This window comes from Parasteatoda tepidariorum, chromosome 5 (genome assembly GCF_043381705.1).
Source record: "Parasteatoda tepidariorum isolate YZ-2023 chromosome 5, CAS_Ptep_4.0, whole genome shotgun sequence".
NCBI lineage: Eukaryota > Metazoa > Arthropoda > Arachnida > Araneae > Theridiidae > Parasteatoda > Parasteatoda tepidariorum.
Window position 1 is genome coordinate 51,759,775 of NC_092208.1, and position 21,267 is coordinate 51,781,041.

A 21,267-nucleotide genomic window follows, 5' to 3' on the forward strand; every position below is an offset into this window, starting at 1 on the left:
AGATTTATGGCGAAGTATTGGCTTGTTTTGATTTATTTTGTAACTTATGCACCGTTTACAGTTATACTGTGAGATGGCAAAGTATTTTCAATGGCATATTTTTATTGCTTTGTCATAAAATTATGGGTATTTTTTTAACAAATAATTAATTGTATTGCTTTAAAGAAGAAACTTTAGATGTTATACAAAGATATACTTTGTATCAGTACACGAGAGCAACTGAACTAATATAGACAAATTTTGTAAATTTGCTTCCGTAATAGTAAGAGAAGACACCGTGTTTTATTCGCAACATTTTTGAGCAAAGAAATATCCATAAATTCCGTTTATCATGACAGAATTCTTTAAATACTCACAGAATTTTGCTTTAAACGCAATGTATTGAATACAAGGGCAATACCAAAAGTAGTGTGTGTCTATTATTTATTTTAAATGCTAAGATTAATTTATTTTTTGCAATACTATATGGTTTTAAAGGCTGAGTATTTTCTTATTTTTTCATCACTTTAGTTCAGTTTTTGTTTGCCCATGTCTTACCAGCTCTTAGCAAGTTCCTTGAGAAAGCAATGAAATTCATCTTACAATTCGTAACCCATTAAGCTATCATCCTCTTACAAGCATAGTTACAATGGAAAATTTTCACATNGAACACTTTCAGAAACCTAATTGACTTTCTTCCTGCACGTCTCGTAGCGGTCCGCTCTGTCAAAGGTGGTTATTCTGGCTTTTGACAGGTAGTCACATTAATGTGACTGGACTGTGTATATGTGTATATAGCCGGAAGGCGATTCAGCGCTGATGACTTGTTAAAAGATCAAGTTAAATGTAAGAATACGGCGGGGAGCTGGTATGACGTGGCGTGATATCTACAAACTTCCAACGTCCGAAGCAGCGTAGAATTTAGGAACTTTTCTTTTGAGACTATCTTCGTATTAATAAATATTTTTCATAACCATCAAATTTAACAATGACTCACTCAGAAACAATTTTGCAAATATTATTGAAAATTTTTAGAATTTAGTTTTTTTTCTTCATAAAATTCTTAGTGTAAAATATTGCTGCAGACACTGTAAAGAATTTTGCGTATAAATAAACATTAGTTTGTAAATATAATTTAAAACTAAAATTAATAACGTAAGTAATAAATATCTTTCCTTAGAGTAGTGTTTAAACCATGAAACAATCGCCATCATCTGAAAATGTACATGTAAAAAACAACAATTATTTATTCGAGAATGATATTTTACAAATAACTAAATATTTTAAATGATCGAATAAAATAACATAATTAACAAACATGGATAATATGCAAACTCAGATGCGTTAAACAATTTACTACCAACGTTTTTTAGCTCTAACACGCGGTCAGGTGATGGTCGATTGATGACCAGTTCCTGGCTGACTGATGTCACAACATCTGCTATGGAGGCTGCACAAATGAGCCTGATTTCTCCTGATGGAAGATGCCGAGATGAAAAAGGGATGTTGATGACAGATGATGATGATTCTAGTTGATCGGAGTGTCGGACAACTTCTTGAGAATCGCGAAGTGTCCCTGAATCTATCTGAAAAATGATGAGCTGGTTTCATATATGAAATTTTAAAGTTGATATAAAAAGGTTGAAACAGTACAATGATTCTTAATATAGTTTGATATGCTCACAAATGATGTCCCATATTTTTTTTCAATATTTCTGAACCCTGACTCCTTTGTCAAAGAGTGTCTCCATTCCAAGAGTAAAGACTTCATTTTGAACAAATAATGGTTTTTGAAACTTGTAATTATATTTTTACCCATTCAATATATTAGGAAATTTTTATAAAAAATCTCAGTGAAAAGGATGGCACAGTTTTAAAAAAAAATGCATGCATATAATATGTATATTATATAATATATTTACAGATTCAATATTATCAATTTTTTTGCTCTCTTGTTTATATAATAACAAAAACAGGTTCAAGACATAGCAATGAAGTAACTACTAGCATTTACTTACTTATTTATTTTTTTATACAATACAAAACATAAATCGAATAATTCAATCTCTCTTTTGAGCGCTAATTACGCATATAATCAAACTTAAAGACAATTCATTGAAAAATATTGAAGCATAAAACTTTATAGTTAAAGGTAAACAATATTTTTGCTTATATTTTATTTCTTCATTAATACTCTTTCTATGATTTTTTTTTTCTAAAATTTATTTAGGTGTTCTAAAATATTTGGACTTGGCTTGTATAATTGCAAAGAGTTAAATTAAACGAACTTTGTTGTCTTTGTGAAAATAACTATTTATTAGGTAATTACTACAGTCAAACCCCGCTATAGTGAACACGGTTTAAAGTGAACTCCCGGATATAGTGAACGAAATGTTCGGTCCCGTGCCTTGTAATGTTATTTTTTGTGGATATGGTGAACCAAAAAAGTAAGGAAATTGGATATAATGAACTTTTTTCTGTCTTCAGTTGATTTTTTTTGTAATAATTTTGAAATTTCTACTTCAAAATAAATTCATGTACCGATTTTTAAAATGATTTATAGAGGGGAATGTAGCGATAAGCATTTTTTTCTTGTTTTCTTCTTTTATCTCACTTTCCCATCCCTAAGAAAACCAAGCAGATGTCTCCAACTCAGGAAGATGATGCACCTGTAAGGTGTCAATGGGATCAATATGCATTTTCTGTCAGAGGGAATGAGTAATTATTCATTATTGGTCAAAGGGTGGAACACTAACATTTGTTGATAAAACCCTCATTTCAACTCCTTTTTGCTCTCAGTTCAGTTAAAAAAATCCTGCAAACAAGTGTCTCAAATTTAACTATGGCGACCAGTAAACGTAAAACGTTCTCCATTGATGATAAAATGATGGGCATAATCAGAAAAAATTGAAAATGGATGCAATCAAGTTGATATTTGCAGGGAATATAAACAATCCAAATACATATGTAACATATGGAAAAATAGGCAATTAATAATTTCTGCTCATGAAAAAAAAATTAGATGGCTGAAAAAAGCAGATCACAAAGATAATGAAGAAGCATTACTGAAGTGGTTCACCAATCGAAGTATCTGGTGAAATGTCGATGAATTTGGTAAGCGATTTTATGAGACTACTTTTATCATGGAGCTAGATGGAGGAGACACTAGCAGAAATTCGTGAAGCCGAAAACTCGGCAATGTTAACCGCGAAATTAACCGTCGGCCATCTTACTTACTTCAAAACATTGGCAGTTGTAGCTCGTTTATGCTTGAATTGTCGTATGTTCGGACAGTTATTATCATTTTTATTTTATTCGTTATTCGAGTAGTCTTACTTTGTCTTATTATTTTTTCTTGGACTTCTTATTATTTTAATTATGACTTCTTGCATCTTAAGGTTTTNGATATAGTGAACTCCCGGTTATAGTGAACCAAAATTTCGGTCCCTTGAAAGTTCACTATAGCGGGGTTTGACTATTACTATTATTTCAAGAAATATAATAAGTTATTGCTATAATAATTTTTTTTTTATTTAGCATTATTTAAGTAGTTTAATATAAGCGTTAAAATAAGTTATTTTTTGTGAAATCCACGCAAACATGCATATTTTATTTCAATTAATCTTATTTTATTTCAATTAATCTTATTATATTTTGCTTATAAGGTAAAAAAATGCATTTTCAGAATTTAAGAGAAACACGGAAACTTAATTAAAATTAGTCTAATTAATTTTAAATGGAATAAAGATTTAATAATTTTAAAAAAATGAATAAAATATCGAAGAATTATATAAAATGAGATCTTTTTTAAGGAATTAATATTTTTAAGCTCTTCAAATAAAAACAGACTGCCGAAAAATAACGCCTAAATGCATTTTAACTTTGAATTAATTAAAATAAATATCAACTTAATTATTAATATGAAATATTTCTGCCTAATCCGTGGATTTTGTTTACCATGGAGAATGATGAAATAAATGTTTTTAGAATACCAAATTAAGATTATAAATATTAAATAAATTTTCAATTTACATTCGTCGCTTTTACAAGTAAATCAATCATATGAATTTTTTAAACCTTTAATTTCAAAATTGAAAAGCTCGGTGAAAAAAGGCTTTAAGTAGGCTTTAGTGAATTTAAGACTATCTACTTTTTAAAATATAAAAATATTGTGGAAAATGCTTAAAAAAATATAAGTGTAAATAAAAGAAGAGGTTGTATAGAAGAGATATACCGGTTTTCGTCAATTTTTTTATCGGCTGTTCAGTGCCAAGTAACACTCATTTATGCTCGACGCAACTATATTCAGAATTAAAGTAAAGTAACCTAAAAATTATTCCTATACTAGGTGAGTACCTGTTCCTCGTACGGGGTGAGAAAAAAAAGATAATGATGAATACTGTACTGAACAAACAGTATAGAACAACACAACAAATATACCATACACAAGATCTATACCAACACAGTTAATGAAACTTACTTAATTCCAATATTTTTGATTCATTAATATATTCTGCCAGGTGACTTTACATTATTAGATTAGGCAAAACACGTTTTTAGCAGTTCATTCCGCCAAAATAAAGATGAACTGTATTCAGTATTATTTGGCATGATGTTGTTGCTCGACGTTAACTTTTAGAAAGTCAAAATTTACCGAAAACAATCAATTTTCTACTGTACTTATTTTTATTTATTTGGTTTTTAAGGGACTGTAAAAACTCTTTCCGCTGTATTTATATTAAAACTGCCTTGTACTAAGGTAGTTTTAATAGGTATCCAATGTACTTATTTAATGCATCGTTATTAACTAATAAAACTTACTTTTTTGTGAGTTATATCTTGTACTAGCCCGGGGAGAGGGAATTTCGATTTTAACCCACTTCCTAGGTTCCTTCCTTCCGCAAATGTTAGTAAGCCATGCCCACTTCAAATAACATTAAACGCGTGTGCGTCATTTAATATTTTTCATTACTGTAACGGCCGATTGTTGTAGTTTCAATCGATTTATACGCAACCATTTTTAAATTTTTTTGCGTATTTTTTTAATTGGTTTATATTACATGCAATCACTTTTAAAATTATTTACTTTTAATGCTTTTTTGCATAGACTTTCGATAGAATTTGATTTTGAATTTTTCTACTTCAATTCATATTATCTAATTAAGTTAAGTTAATAATTAAGCGATAATACTTTATCAGTGCGTATTAATCGGTGAGGAAAGAACCAATGAATTGGTGTACTAATGAATGAATGGCTTAATCTTTGGATGAGTTTACGAAAAAATAAAAAAAAGCATAAGTAAACTACAAAGAATGTGTAATATTACTTTTTTGTTTCTTGTAGTTTGGCAACAATAGTACTCATTTTGAATCAAGTTTGAGATGGAATGTTTGATTCCTATCACGGAATCAAGATCAGTGAATCAATCAATAAATCATTGGGTGAATTAGTAAATGACTTTTTGTTTGATTCCTATCACGGAATCAAGATCAGTGAATCAATCAATAAATCATTGGGTGAATTAGTAAATGACTTTTTGTAAAAAAAAAACATAATAGTAATAGCATATTAATTTGTGGTATCTTAGTCGCCGCTCACATTTTTAAAATATACTGTTATTATTTATCGCAGTTTGACAGCAGCGTTAATAGAGAACCTGCAAATCGGAAAGAAGAATACGTGATTAGGCCCAACCATATGATTAAAATCACATGGCTGCGCATAATCACGTGTTTTTATTTGGCGGGTAAACGTTACAGTAAGCTTGGTTTATTATTACACTGAACCGATTTTCGGATCAATCAAATTTAATTGGATACCAGTAAGAGACGTCACGCGTGTGTCGATTCTGATTGGCTTCTATACGAATGCCACGATTTACCCACAATGACGTCGTTTGTAGGTATCCAATTTAACCCTCTGGTTCTAAAAAAATCAATGTTGACATATCTTCCACAGACTTTAATATACTTACCAAAACATCATTAACGTACCAACTAAGATTGGCTGCTGGTTTCGATTTTGCCGAAGAGCAAAGTAGAGTAAGGTTGTCACCAAATTCCGATACCTCGCCATAAATTTTGGGTGATGATTCTGGTGGAACTGAAAATAAAAAGCAATTAAGTGTGCTTATTAATTTTAGACAAATAGTTCGTGAGAATAAAAAATTTTCTTATGTAAAGCCTTAATTTATTCTTTAAAGCAAACTAATTTCCAGAAAGCTGGAAATAATTTTGTTTCCCTTTGATCATCCCAAATTAGAATAGTATGAATTGAAGGTGGTTTCTGAAATGAACTAAATTTTTGGGAGTCAGAAACTGCTAAATTTTCAGCACTCTTTTAGTTTTTGCCAGATAACATCGAAAAAATGCATCCGATGACAGATGGAAACGAATTCCGCACACGGCCCGCATCGACCACAATGCTGACGTAAATAATCCTCAGTGGTAGATGGAGCATGGGTTAGATTCCTCCTACCGTCAGGCTAACTGTGGGTGGTTTTCGTGGTTTTCCTCTTTATGTAACGCAAAGTGCAGGTTAGTTCTATCAGAAAAGTCCCCCACGAACAACAAATTTCTCCCAATACTTGCTCCAAGATTCGCCTTGTCTTCTGGATTGGACTCAAAATTAAAAGACTACGGAGTTGAACATTAGTAGTTAAGCTCAAAGATTGGGTCGGGTTTTCAACGACAGTTATAAAATAAAATAAAAGTGCATCATGCGTAAAGCATATATCACATCAGAGTTAAATATTAATAAATTCCGCATCGAATAATATAATTAAACACTAAATTTGAATTAACGGTTAGGTTAGAATCAGTAATCAAAAATGAGTACAATTTTTCGCTTTGCTTAAAAAAACGTTACAGTCACTTTCAAACGTCATTTAACCTTAAATGCCACTTTAAATATAAAAAAATTTTATAGATATTTAGGTTTTAGAGCATCAATTTCTACTTTCAGAGAGCACCAAGTAATACAATTTGCTCATTTTTACGCAAAAAAACCAAGCCAGAAAACAAGAAATAATTACAGTTCTTTTTTTCGCATATTGTAGGAGGAGTTGAATTGGTTTCCTACTTTTAGTAAAGGATTAGCTGAGATGGTTTGGACTTGATCGCTTGTAGTATTCTTTTGTGACTAAAGTAACGTTTTCAACGTTACAAAATTTGGTCTTTTTCCTTAATTTTGTTTTCAGAGAATGCCCTGGTGGAAATATAATGCAAGTTTATACAGAAATTGAACGTTTAGGTGACTTATACATTAACTGGTTGACTGTTACTATCTATTACTAATATAAATTTGGCTGCAGTAAAATGGGTCCCTCAAATCATGGAGATTCCGAATTAGTAAACGTTCATGAAATATTACAATACATGCAATAATATTTTACACTATATTAATAATTATATCGGAATAATTATAACCTTCCATCTAACTAATACAGCAGTGGTATGAAAAAACAAATAATATAAGATCTGAATGAACTAATAAGGCATGCAATGGAAATTATTATTAATTATTACTAAGCATACAAAGGACCAATAAGCATGCAGTGAAATAATATGAAACGGAATGCTTATGCACAATAACAAAGAGTGTATTACAATAAGATGGCAACATTATGTATTCTTTATCGTTCTAATTTTGTAAATAAAAAAAAATTCTTTTTATTTAATTTATTCAAATTGATTACTATTAGCTTGTCTTAGAATCACAAAGAGATTCCGTAGAAGAAAAAACTTTTCCCCTTTTTTTCATATACTTTTTATTGCATCATTAGATATCTTGGTGAGATATATACTTTGTAAACAGAATTAACATCTCAAAGTTACGCCACATACCTACTCTCCACACTTTTCCCCTCTCCGTTACCGTGGTTTCGGCAATCTATTTTTTTGAACGGCAGTACGTTTCAATAAAAAGTATATATTATACACTAACGTATATATTATGCACTAACGTATATATTGTGCAATACACTACAGGGGGCTGTTTAGAAAAAATTTGGGTCCGTTAACGGACCCTTCACAAAATATCTTTTCACAAAAACGGACCCTTCACAAAATATTTTAACTTAAAAACGGACCCTTCACAAAATAATTTATCTTTTAATCGGACTGTCCGCGCATGCGCGTACTGTTACGAGCGCTTTTGCAGAGCAGATGATGTTTTCATGTTTAAGAGAACGGCAGCTTTCTCTTTGCGGGAGTTTTCCCCAATATCTACCTTAACCTTTTCTATGTCATGTTTGTGTCTAAATAAACTAATAAAAAGACACAGGGTCCGTCATTTATTTACAGTTTAATTTACGAATAACTTTCATCATCTCTCGATATCTCTAATATCTTAAACACGGACCCTTCACAAATTTGTTTATCTTCATTATTGTTTTGTTAATCGAATAAAACCTTCCCAGGAAGGGGGGGGGGTGAAAGACAAATGTAAACGAACTAAGTTTTGTCTTCGGCAGATGTTTCTTCCTTTATTAGACCGAAATGAATATTCTGCGTTTAGCAGTATAGGCTAAATACCAAATATTTGTATGTTGCGGCAGCAATTTAGTAGCAGCAATTGCTGCTTATTTTTTAAAATTTAATTTTTTTAATTATAATTTTACAGTGTTGAGCATAATCTTGCATGTCTTTACAATTTAAAAACTCCCTGAAAAAGTGTTTTGCAATAATAGAACCCAATTTGCACAAATTCACAAAAGTAGGACCCTGGTTGAAAGAATGAGACTTAACGCTCATTTTATATTCGTAAATTACGAATAATTTTTTCATAATTTTACTAAAACGGACCTTTCACAAAATGTCTGGACAGATAAAAATATTGTATAATATATAATACAGTATATATTATACAATACACTAACGTAGTGGTGAGAAAGTGTGACGAGTGGTAAATCACGTATTCTTGAGATGCCTATTCTACTTACTAATAAAATAGTGTAACATAATTAAAAAAGAAACACATAAAATGTTTTAAAAAGGTGCCAAATAAAGAGCAAAAGTTAAAATTTTTTGTTTTGTTTAGTTTTCTTCTGGCTTCTTCATAAACATCGTTTTTTTTTTTCTCCAAAAAAACTTATAATACGAAACAGATAATAATGTTACTATAATATAAAATGTATATTTAAGTACTATGGAATTAATATATTATAAAAAAAAACTAATTAAGGAATTTTCTTATTCTATCTTTTTATAAATATTTCAATTTCTTAAAATATACTCGCAGTTTATTTTTAGAAAGAAAAAAATTATTTAAAAAAACGTTTTTTTGAGCAAAAACTTTTTCAATTTTTGAAAATATAATTTTATAAAGTTTATAATTAATTTATTAATGAAGTTATGAAAAATGACGAAGTGAAAATTATATTTTTTGGAGTTTAAAAACATAAATAACAACAAGGAAAATATAGCAACAACAAGAAGCAAAACATTTCATTACTTAAACAGTCTTATTCAATCATTTTTCAAATAATGATGAAAATAATAATTATTAGTTCTAAACATAACATCCACGTAACTTGTCCATTACGTTTCTTCGTGTAGCATTTGTTTGCAATAAAAATTATCAAATGCAAAGAAACGCGACAAGAAAAGCTACAAACTTTCTATTAAACAGCAACTTACTGTATACGATGACATTTCTATGAACTTGAACGCATCCGAAGTACGGCTCATCTGCAGAAACTTGACAAGTGTATTGGCCTTCGCTCTTCAATGTCAGATTTCGGAGATACACTGTATTAGGACTTGATTTTGAAAGCTGAAAAAACGAAAGCTTCATTTTTATGGAATAGATGTTTTAATGGAATTCGAAAATGCATAAAATCTAATGTAATTCATAGAAAAACAAAAGTTTTATTACATAAATCTCGTTTAAGATCAATTTCAACATATGCTTGTGAAACCTGAACCACATCTTGTACTGATGAGGTTATGTTGGGTACCTTTGAGAGAAAGGTCTTGGGAAGTATTTTTTGGAGGAATTTAAAAATAAAATGGTGTCTGGCTTAGAAGAACAAATTTAGAGCTTCATCACTCATAAAATTAACCTGACATTATTAACTTTATTAAACTACAAAGAACAAAATTGACAGGTCACGTTATCAGAATGGATGAAGACCGTACCACAGAAAGAGTTTTCAATGCCAGACCAGTTGGCACACGAAAAAAAGGCAGGCCGAATTTAAGATGGATAGATGGCCTGGAAAAAGACCTTTTGGTCTTAAAAACTAAAAATGGGAAAACGCTTGCAGGAAAAAGGTTGGCCTGGAAAAAACTTCTTGAGAAGGTCAAGACCCATCCTGGCCTGTTGAGCCGTTGATGATGATGAAATACTCAATGCATTATTTTAAACTAGGAGGCTCCGCCCCCTGCTCGCCAACCCCCGAGAATTGCTACGCAATCCTATGTGGTTCACGCCGTGAACCATGGCTCGCTGCGCTCGCTCGCCAATGAACACAATGTTCTAGCACAAAGACTTAGTATATTGTCATCAAAGACATAGTATTTTATCATCAAAGACGTAGTATTGTACTTATGTAGAAGAATTCTATCAATTTAGATTGTACATGGTGAAAAAATCAAAACATTAGCTAAATGAGAAACATATTAGCAAAATAAATTATCAAATATTGCAGTTACTCACCTAAATTCAACTAAATGTGTATAATAAATTAGTTAATGCTAGAAATTCTGAAAGTTTTAGAAAAAAATTTTATTATTTAAAAATATAAACTTTAAACCCTAACTTTTCCTTGTGAGATAATAACCCTCAAAAAGTCTTTCATTTTCAAGAACACAAAAATTTGTTTTATCGCCAAATGAAATATTTTTTGGTGATCAGCATTATTGAAATCAATTTCTATATTAATTAACATTTGTGATAAAGTACATAACATTTTAGAACAAAATAAGGATGTTTTACATACAATAAATTAAAATGCATGGCTGTTAGCATTACCCGAGAAATACCACGTGGAGGTCGCCATGCTGCATTTCTAATCGGGGAGTTTTGATTTTGGCAGTTCCCCTTGCCTACTGCCAATAGAAGTTTCAATTAAATTTTTTCCAAAAAACTTTTTTTTCTGCAAAGCTCTAAGAAATTAACACTAAGCATTTAGAATTTCTTTGAAAACACAATTATAGATTTGGCATCTTGGAGCAATTACTGAAAGGCTGTCAAATGACTTAACTCTTGACAGGCCAACATAAAGTTGTCCATGACTAAAAACTTGTTTAGTCAATACTAAACTGATTTTCTCAAAAGTCTGACCTTGTGACTTATTTATAGTCATGGAGAAGGCCAGCCTAATAGGAAATTGTTTTCTCTTAAAAGAAAACGGCATGTTGTTATCAGAGGGGATTAGAGGTATTCTCGGAATGAAAAATGTACCTGCTTCATCATCATCAATCAGTTTAGCTTCAATTAAATTACGCTGCAAGTTTGTAACAATTAATCTAGTGCCATTACAGAGTCCTTTAGATGGCATTAAATTTTATTGTCATGTTTTTAGGGCATGAATCTGAATTGAACAACCTGACAATGCTCACTCTGGTTATTGTTTCCGTTTTTAAAAGCGCTATATGTTGAGCCACCTGAGTTAGATTTGGCATGTGACATTTTTAGCAGCAATCATTGGTCGATATTCTAACGTTGCCATTCGGGGAGTTGTAATGAGGCTTTTTTTTTGGTGCCGTGTAAGAGAAATATATATATAGATTTGAAGAAAATTAAGTTTCTTACCCCCCCCCCTAAAAAAACCGTGACATATTGTACTGAAAATTATTAATTAAAACCTTTTGCATGCGTAGCAATGTTTGATATAATGGAAATTAGGATGAGAGTTCTAGAGAAAGTTGAAACTTAGAATAATTTAATATAATTTTTATTTATTTTGCTAGATTAAAATAATGTATTAATTGCCGTTATTGTAGTGGAAATGAAACACTTTCAGATTATCAAATAATTGCAAATTAATAAATGCAAAAGCGCTTAATAAGACTCAAAACCTTCAATTTGAAAGATAGTAGTAACAGATAGTAATGTATATTGAAATGGAAGTTCTGAATATTTACTTGTATTAAACATTAACCTATGTAATAACTAAAATTAACTAAAATTTTCTCTAAAATGTAAAGAACCACTGGGCGCAGTAAAATAGAGAATTGTCTAATATGAAATAATAATATTATAATTTTTTCTAAAAATGATATTTTCATTTTTAATATGCAGACAGATAAAATGGTCGATAATTTGAAAAATCAATTCAAGTAAAAAGAATCCATAGTTATACGGTTTGTCATCTTTTCTTGAAACCAGGATTTATTCTCACCGAGTTTAATACATACGTCAACATATGCTGCTGCTCATTGAATTATCACGAAACAATGTTTTCTGTAATGTAGGCCATTTTAACAGAAATATTTGCAGAAAGCGTTAGATGGTCGTTTTGAAAAACTTTTTATATAATTTTCTAAATTACTAGCGCCATCTATTTTCGAACCTCAAACTCATTATTAAACGTGGGGAGAATAACTATCTTGTCTCTTAAGCAAAACACAACAAATCGTAATTTATTTACAACTCTTTTAGTTTGCTTCAATGGATTTTTGAAATCACTGGACCGGCCATTTTTCTGCCATGTTCTAAAATTTAATGATATACTTATCAAACTTTTAATCATGCGATAATTTTTGAGTGTTTCTTCTACATGCTATCGTTTGGTATTAATAAATTATATTTATATAATGGTTATACAGTTAGATTATAATAGATATAGAATGAAAATTGTTTCCTTCCATGCGGTTGTGGAGAGATTTTATGTTCTGCAAATCTGCAGATAAATAAAATATGTGTTTTCCTTTCCAAAACCAACCCCTTGGCGAAAAATAATTCTCACAGCTTGCAAAATATACAGAAAGAAATAAGGTATTTCAAAAGAAAAAGAAATCTGCAGAATAGCTGGTATGGTGAAAGCTATATAGTCGATTTCTTTCACCCTGCTCACAGCAATGACGAAAACTAGAAGCGAGATTTTTCTTCGACATTTACTAAGAAAGCTGACTTAAGGTTATGTAAAGAAATCAACAGAGTGGAAGATCAAAATTCCGAAGGGAAACAAAAAATGGTATTTCTTTTATGGTTACAGATACACCAAGCAAGAGAGAACATCAAAATATCTCTCTAATCGATGGCATAAAGAAGAAATCTTTTCCTTTTTGAAAAGTAGACAGATAGATAAACGAGAAAAACACTTAAGGCATAGAAATATTTCTTTGTGGTTTATTATAATAAAAACATTTTTAGAAATAAATATTTTTGAATAGTTAACTGGATGGAATTGTATTTTATGGGGAACAATCAAGTCAATCATCAAATTTTTGGACTGATTGATGTCTTCATATTGATGATTGATGTCAAGTTATCATAGCCTACTTAAAACATTGAGCAAAAGTCCCCTTAAATTGTAACATTTACGTCAGCAACTTATTTTAATATTTACACAGAATGTTAATTTTTATATTTATTTTAATATTATACGTTTATTTATTTTAATATTATTATGCTTATTTTAATATTTATTTAGGACGGGACGGTGCTTAATAAATATTTTTCGAAAAGTGAGGAAAATAAAACAGCAAATCTATTGAAATAAGACAAATCACAGTTGAGGAAAGCCGATGAACGAAAAACCAAAATTTGTTTGACTGTGGGAGAGAAGAAAAGAAGAGCTGATAGTCGATAGTTAGAAGCAACTAGCAATCAAGTTTTGATGGTCCGTGCACTTGCTTTCCTCAAACAGTGATTTATTAAATTTCGGTAAGGTTTTTGTTTTTCATCTCTTTTACAGTACAGTACTTTTGCTAACCCTCTATGTTGTTCCGACATAGGAATTACGATATAATTATATCAACCAGCTGTAAGCGTGTCCATTAGCTCAGTTGATTTAGAGCAGTGTTTCTTAACCTTTTTGGTATAATGAACCCCTTTTAAAATTTTTTAAGACGTCACGGACCACCCCCTGTGAAAAAAATTATTGCAAAAAAACATCAATTATTGGAAAACATTTAATTTTATTATTTTAATAGTATACAAAATTTTTAAAATTTAAATTTTTAATGTGAAAGTTACTGCTGCTTTTCCTTAATTAATAAATTGGATTGGGGGATGGTATTCGACAAAGCAACGCGCATATCATGTTCAACATTCAATCGATTTCGATGTTTTGATTTTATTGTCACAAGTGTGGAAAATCCCGCTTCGCAAAGATTCACTGTAGCAAACGGAATTATAGCTGCCATAGCTCGCTTTACAAGCAATAGGTAGGCTTCCAAACATTTTAAAAATTAGGAGTAGTCAGCGGACCCCCAAGATATGACTCATGGACCCCTTAGGGGTCCATGAACCACAGGTTAAGGAATCCTGATTTAGAGCATCGAGCAAGCAACAGAGTGGGTTTGATTCCTCATTGGCTAGTGTTTTACAATTATATTCACCGTCTACAATTTTTGGATGATCGTTATTGTTGCAAAATTTTATTGATGACTTAAATAACGTATTAATATTTGTAAAAGTAGACTGATTTGTATTTGAATTTCTCGGGCCGGGCAATTCTGACTCAGCCTTTCATCCCTTCAGTGGGCCGATAAATGAGTACCAAGCATGCTTGGGAACTAAACACTGGGGGTTCCGCTTTCGGCTGACCACCTGACCGGAACATCTGCACCTGCACTCCAGAGCCCAAGGTTAAGAAAACTGAGATGGGCAGAGTAGGTCTTGGCCCTCTATGGGCTGTCGCGCCTCTGAGTTTAGTTAGACAGATTTGTATAAGCTTTTATCTTTTGCGGTAAATGCAATAATTTGTCGATGGGGGTTCATAAATCAGAAATAATAATGATGTAAGCTCTTCCTCGCGTATCAGTGACAGTAAAACAATTAAAATTGAAAATGAAAATAAAAGTTAAACACGTCTGGTACATCAAAATACTTTACAATCTCTCTAGTTTTACATAACAATGACGACAAATCAAAGTTTGTTGTCAGTACCGAATTAACAATGATGAGAAAAGGTTAGAAAAAATTAAGGCTCAAATTTACTTAAAATACGGAACGAAACCTAAGACAAAACATTATAAAATAAAGTAATTTAAAAAAAAAATTTATCGTTTTGCGCCCGAAAAAGTAAGAAAGAAAATATTGGGTGTCACTTATAAGAATCAAGTTGACAAAATGTAAGTTAATTTCCCGGTTATCATGTTTATTTTATAAAAAGCTGTGTTTTGCTAGGATTTTTTATAAAACTTTTCAAGAAAGCAGTTAAAAAGTTGGAAAACTTGGTAATCACATCAAATTTACCACGAATTTTTCATTCGCTTTCTTTTTAAATTTTTTTTAGAAATTGTGGCAACACATTTTTGATTAAACTTTATATAAAATGAACACAAGATCCAGAAAATTAATTGAGAGCATATCAACTTGATTCTTATATGCCAAAACCATTATATAGTTTCTCACTTTTTCGTGCATAACCATAAAAAAGGTTGCTTTAAAAAAAAATTCCTAGCCTAAATATTAATTTGCAACCCTCAATGTGTATGCTTTTTGTCTTAATTTTATAAGGATATTTAATAAAATGAAAGGGTTGGAAAAAACACGGTAAAAATTTTATTCTCTTACAAAGTTTATTCGATATTTTTCTACAATTTAAATGTTTTTGGCATGAATATGTTACCTAATAAAATATGTCCAATGCGCACAATGGATCGCTTTTTAAGTAATCTGTAACCACTACCTTAAAAAAGCGTTATAGTCGTTGTTAGTATTAGGCGGGGGGTAATTCAGTTCATATCAAGAAACAAATAACAAATAAAATAACAAAATGCGATTTTTTTTTAAACTATAAGAAGTGCATATTTATTCAATTAAGGGTCGTAGTAACTCACAGTATATAGCATTTGCTTCCTAATGAGGTAACTTAGGTTCGAATTCGAGCAGTGGCTGGCAGCTCTCGGCCTGCACCGATCACAGTTCTCACAAAAAACAGAATCCCCTTATCGTCGGTATAACCGTGGGAGGTTTTTGCTCTTTGCGTAATGCAAATGTCGGTTAGGTTCCTCAAGAAGTCCTCAACGAAGGTTAGTTTGTCCATATACTTGATCCAGACGATCTCTTGTCTTCTGGGTTGGGTTCAAAATTAAAAAGTTAAGGGATTGAACATTGGTAGTCGTAAACTCAGAATCGGGCCAGTTCTTAAACAGCTGTAATAAATTAAAATAAAATCATTCTTTTAAGCTATTATATTCATTCCAAAATATTTTTTCTAGTTCATTTGGGACGGAGTTGTTTACTCTGAGAATACTCAACGAGAAATCAAGAGAGGAAATATAGTTCCAAATCTCCAACAGTTTCAGTGGACTTAATCGTTCGTAACACTTTCCCATAGATATCAGTATCTTGTTGAAGATCATAAATAGTTTTCTTCTATAAGTGTAATATTGTTTTTTTTACAAGCTTAACAGATAAGATAAAAATAAATAAAAACAGATAAGCAGAATATGATAAATCTTACGTCGACATCGAGTCCTGGTGCTGGGAATGACATGTATTGAGGTGAGAGGCTTGGAAAGAATCTAAAAAATTCCACTTTATCTTTATACCACTTGACGGAATAGAGCTTTTCTTTGCCCAAATCGTAAAAACAAGTCAAGATGACAGAATCACCGGGTACCACCAGAGAAGGAACTTCGAATCTTGTTATTTTTAGACCCAGGCTTATTATCGGAAGAGTTGCTGCAATAAAGTGTTTTTCTTTTACAAAAAAAATATTACTTAAAATAACGTTTTTTTTTTATTTTTTTAAATAGAATTTAAATGTTGTTGTTGTTGTATGCCTTTAGGGTAAAAGGAGTGCGCTTCTTGTTTTCCAGTGGCCAAGTTTCCATCTAGGGCCAAGAATTCGACTTCTGCCACATACATACGTCACAACCCGTTTATAGAGCGGACCCAGTCATACATCCATTCATTCATTCACAGATCATAATTTTGACCTGAACCAGAGAACGATCAATCTCCAATTCAGTACCCCCAGAGGTGTGATTTGTTATGGGAACATGGAGATTTAACGTGCGCCCCTGAGAGATTTAACGTGCACCAATCACCATTTAGTACACAGGGAATCTTCAGCCAGTGGGGATCGAACTTACGTTCTCTTGTATATGAGTCCAAAGCCCTACCAAATTCAAATTAAAATTAAAATTATTGGGATTTTACTAGAATGTACAGGGCTGGTGTAAAAAAAAAACGGACCACCCTAAATAACTTTTGGTTTAATGATCGGGTCTTCAGGGTCTAGGACTCAATCTTTATGATTTGAGGGAGTAGCCTCAAATATGCTAACTAATTAGTGCAGTAGATATTTCAAGTTAGGAAAATAAACACGAAAACTCTGGACTTCTTAATGTTAATTTTATTTTTTGTGTATTTCGTCATATCTCGAGAACTTTTTTAACGAACTGAAAAATGTTAGACCACAATTATATAATTCGTCTATCCAAATATAATTCCATGCAAATAAAAGTTTTTAATAATTAATTATTACTTTTTATTATTTCTTTAATATTACTCGAACATTTTTTGTCTAGTAAGGTAAACAATTTTTACATTATTTTAAAGAACGTAATTTTACATGTCAAAATACAAAATTTGAGCGAAATCTGTTGAATAGTTCCTGCGAAATCAAATTTTTAAGAAGCCTTATTTTTAAAATTTGATTTTTCAGGAACTATTCGACCGATTTCGTTTAAATTTTGTATTTGACCTTGTAAAATTACATTCTTTAAAATGATGAAAGAAATTGTTTACCTTGCAATTCAAAATTCTTTCGACTATTATTAAATAAAATAATAAATGATTATTAAAAGCTAATTTTTGCATTATATTTGGATAAACAAATTTTTTATAAGTGCCAAAATTTTTCAATTTGCTTGTAAAATTCTGAAGATATGACGAAATACGCACGAAATAAAATTAGCATTAGCTTTGGACCGCGCTCCCGACCAAACTATAACATCTTTCTCAGATTGCAGCTACCCTTTACATTTTCGGGGTCGAAAATTCGAATCCGTCCAACAAAAAAAAGACATGTTTATTCAGAGAAAGTAAGTTTTTGTGTCTGTTTTCCAAACATAAAATATCGTCTGCACTAATCAAATAGCATATTTGAGGTCTACCCCTGAAACCATTGAATTGAGACCCAGAAAGTGAAAATCCGATCATTAAACCAAAAGTTTTTTAGCGTGGTCTGTTTTTTTATTTTGTGCAATGTATATTTTTGAAAGGTGGACTAGCTGGTTTCCGTTGGCTGTAGGTAATAAACAAATTAAACTCTTTTAAATTGGTATAAAATTGTTAACAGTTTAACAAGGGAAAAATAGCTATGCTACATGCATCCATTAGTTATTTACCGTTAACGATATCATTTGGATAAGAAATGTACTTTAAAATTACTAAAATTCAAATACCTATATTTATATATGTATTTTCTAAATACGGCCGTGTTCAGTTTCAACAGTCAGGTTTTAAATGTTTTATATATTTTTTTTTCAATATTCTAATTTGAATAATTTTATTCAAACTTAATTTGAAAATTATTCTAGATAAATTATAAATAAACTTGTAAAAAATAAACCTGTTTTACCGATTACGTTTATCTTGTTCGTGTTTCTGATGAGAATGTAAAATTTTGTATTTTCATTTGAATATTTGATGTATAGAAGTAAGTAAAAAATGAATTTAAAAAAAAAAAATTCTACCAGACGTTTCGCGAGTATGACTTGATAAAAAGCTCATCAGAATAAATTTATACTATTATTATTTAATTACTAATATAGTTCGAAACCAAAGATACTAGAATAATATCAATGATAAAAGGAATACCGATAGTATATTCCTTTATATAGGTATAATATTTTATCTTGATCTTTTGACCTTTACGATTTATCGATAGTATAGAAGCATTAATACTTTTTTTAATATCTTTCCTAAATGCCAGTCATTATTTTACTTTCATTTGAAACCATAAAATTTTCTATTTTGCAAGATTAAAACTTGTTTTGATAAACTATTTATAATTATAACAAAATATTAAAAAATATTATACGTTCTTAGATTAATAATTTGACTTCATAGGTCGTACTAAAATTATACAATTTTATAATAATATACAGAAAAAACAATAAACAAATAATAGGCTGATATCGATTAAAAGAACAAAAAATATAAATAGTTATATCTTAAATGAAAAAAATTAAAAGCAAAAGACAAAGAAAACAAATTACGCCGAGAAATCATCAAATAAAAGATGAAACTCAATCAAAAATAAAAATCAAATTGAAAAAAGAATCGCTAGAGGGGAGAGAAGGGGAGGGAGTATACTAGATTCTATTTGAAATACAATAGCTGAAAGAAAAAAAATCGTATTAAATAAATAAAATAACATCAAAAGGGATAAGTAAAAAGAAAATTAAAACAAATAAAGATGTTAAAAGAATTGCTAAATTTCATTTTTCATTTTTGAGAGTTTAAACTAACATTTTTTAACGTTAAACTTACTTAAAAACAAAAGCGTTTCGTATAGCATGGAGGATATCGGTGAAAATGTTTAATTATCCAAGATTAGAAATCATTTCAATTTTCTTCTATACAGTTCCGAAACGTATCTTGAAAATGGTACTTGAAGCCTGAAAAAACAATAATAATTATTAGTAATTCTAAAAAATATTATCAGTGATAGTTCGTGAAAGTATACTGCTGCGTCTTCATTTTTTCTATTTATAATGTTTAAAAATACTTAGTCGTTTATCAGAAGAAGAAAAATATTATAATTAATTGAAAAATCTTTTTTGATTCAAATGAAGAAGCACGATATGGGGGATTTTTTATCCAAATATTCATTTTTAAACATCATGTATAGTAAGTCTATGTTTTGTAAGGGGTTTGCTTTTTAATGCAAAAGCCTATGATTGGTAAAATGTACAATGCATCCAAATTTAATCTAAATTGAAATAGCGTAAATCTCTCTCTATAAAAAAAAGAAAGAAATCCTAGGTGGCGACGCAGCCGTCGTTGTTATAGTTGTTCATGGTGTTTAGCTAGATTTTTCAATAAAAAATAAGCACCTTTTAAGTACTTTTTAAGCACTCAAAAATATTTTTAAGCACTTTCCAAAAAAAATCATGATTAGGATCTGTGCAGTAATAAAAGAAATTTCCTATTGTTGGAAATTCTTAATTTTTAAACATAAAATCAATATAATTCAAAAACTTTACTGAATCTTGATAAAATGACTAGTTTCTGATAAATATTGCAGAGAAAATTGTGAAAATGTTGCATTTCTCATAATATAGAACGTCAATCGACGCGGCAAATAAAAAATTTCTTTTTAAGAGATAAGAAATTAAGTACTTTTTACAAACCGCGAATTAAAAAAACACCTTTAAGAGCTTTTAAAAAACGTAAATCAAAAATAAGCACCTTTAAGCACTTTTTAAAAATAATACGCACCCTGTTGTTTGACTTGCTCTGTTACATATTCATACCTGCCAACTTTTACGCATTTGGCGTAAAATTTTATTTCTATATTTAAAGTGGTAGTAAAATTTATGTTTTCTGTATATTCCTTGTATTTATAAACTTAATTTACAATCTTTTTGATTTACCACTATTTTTAAAAAATTAAGCATATATATAAATACGTAATACTGCTGTATAATTTCGCATAAGCTTGCTCATATTACAGCGAATGTTTCTGCCTAAAATTGTAATTTAAATTTCATTGTACTACAGTCGAACTCGTTTATAACGAGCTCGGATTTAACGAGAACTCGGATTTACCGAGGGAAACGAGAATATTTGGTTGGATTAATGTTAAGTCTATGGAACAGAAGTCGCTTTTAACGAGCAAGACCCGGTTTTAGCGAGCAATAGTTTTATGTCTTGCAACTTTTTTTCTCATCTTTCTGTCTTATCTTTTTTTCAAAATGATAAGAAATGAGCTTGAAATCAAAAAAACACCACAAATTTTTTTGTTTAAGCATGTAGATTAATGAAAAAAATAAATGTTTTGGTAAGAATCATTTCCTTTATTTTTCTTTCCGTTTATTGTTTCTTTCGTTTAAGACTGTAGCGCAACTAGAAATTTTTTGCTGGTTGGGGGGGGGGAGGTTAGTTGTCATTAAATTAAGAAAAGTATTTGATTAAATTAAATTAAAGTAAGT

The 21,267-nt window shown here is 30.3% G+C and overlaps 1 protein-coding gene across 1 annotated transcript in view; it reads right to left on the reverse strand.

The window, feature by feature from the left end:
* Nucleotides 1-1,208: 1,208 nt before the first annotated feature.
* Nucleotides 1,209-21,267, reverse strand: part of LOC107449126 (cell adhesion molecule 1) — a 59,731-nt gene continuing 39,672 nt past the window's right edge. The window contains exons 2-6 of the mRNA XM_071180901.1: nucleotides 19,604-19,731; nucleotides 16,563-16,783; nucleotides 9,619-9,754; nucleotides 5,955-6,082; nucleotides 1,209-1,565 (exon numbers count right to left, since the gene is read on the reverse strand). Of these exons, the coding sequence (XP_071037002.1) occupies nucleotides 1,263-1,565; nucleotides 5,955-6,082; nucleotides 9,619-9,754; nucleotides 16,563-16,783; nucleotides 19,604-19,631 (816 nt within the window). The 5' untranslated portion in view covers nucleotides 19,632-19,731 and the 3' untranslated portion in view covers nucleotides 1,209-1,262. The remainder of the gene's footprint in view (nucleotides 1,566-5,954; nucleotides 6,083-9,618; nucleotides 9,755-16,562; nucleotides 16,784-19,603; nucleotides 19,732-21,267) is intronic.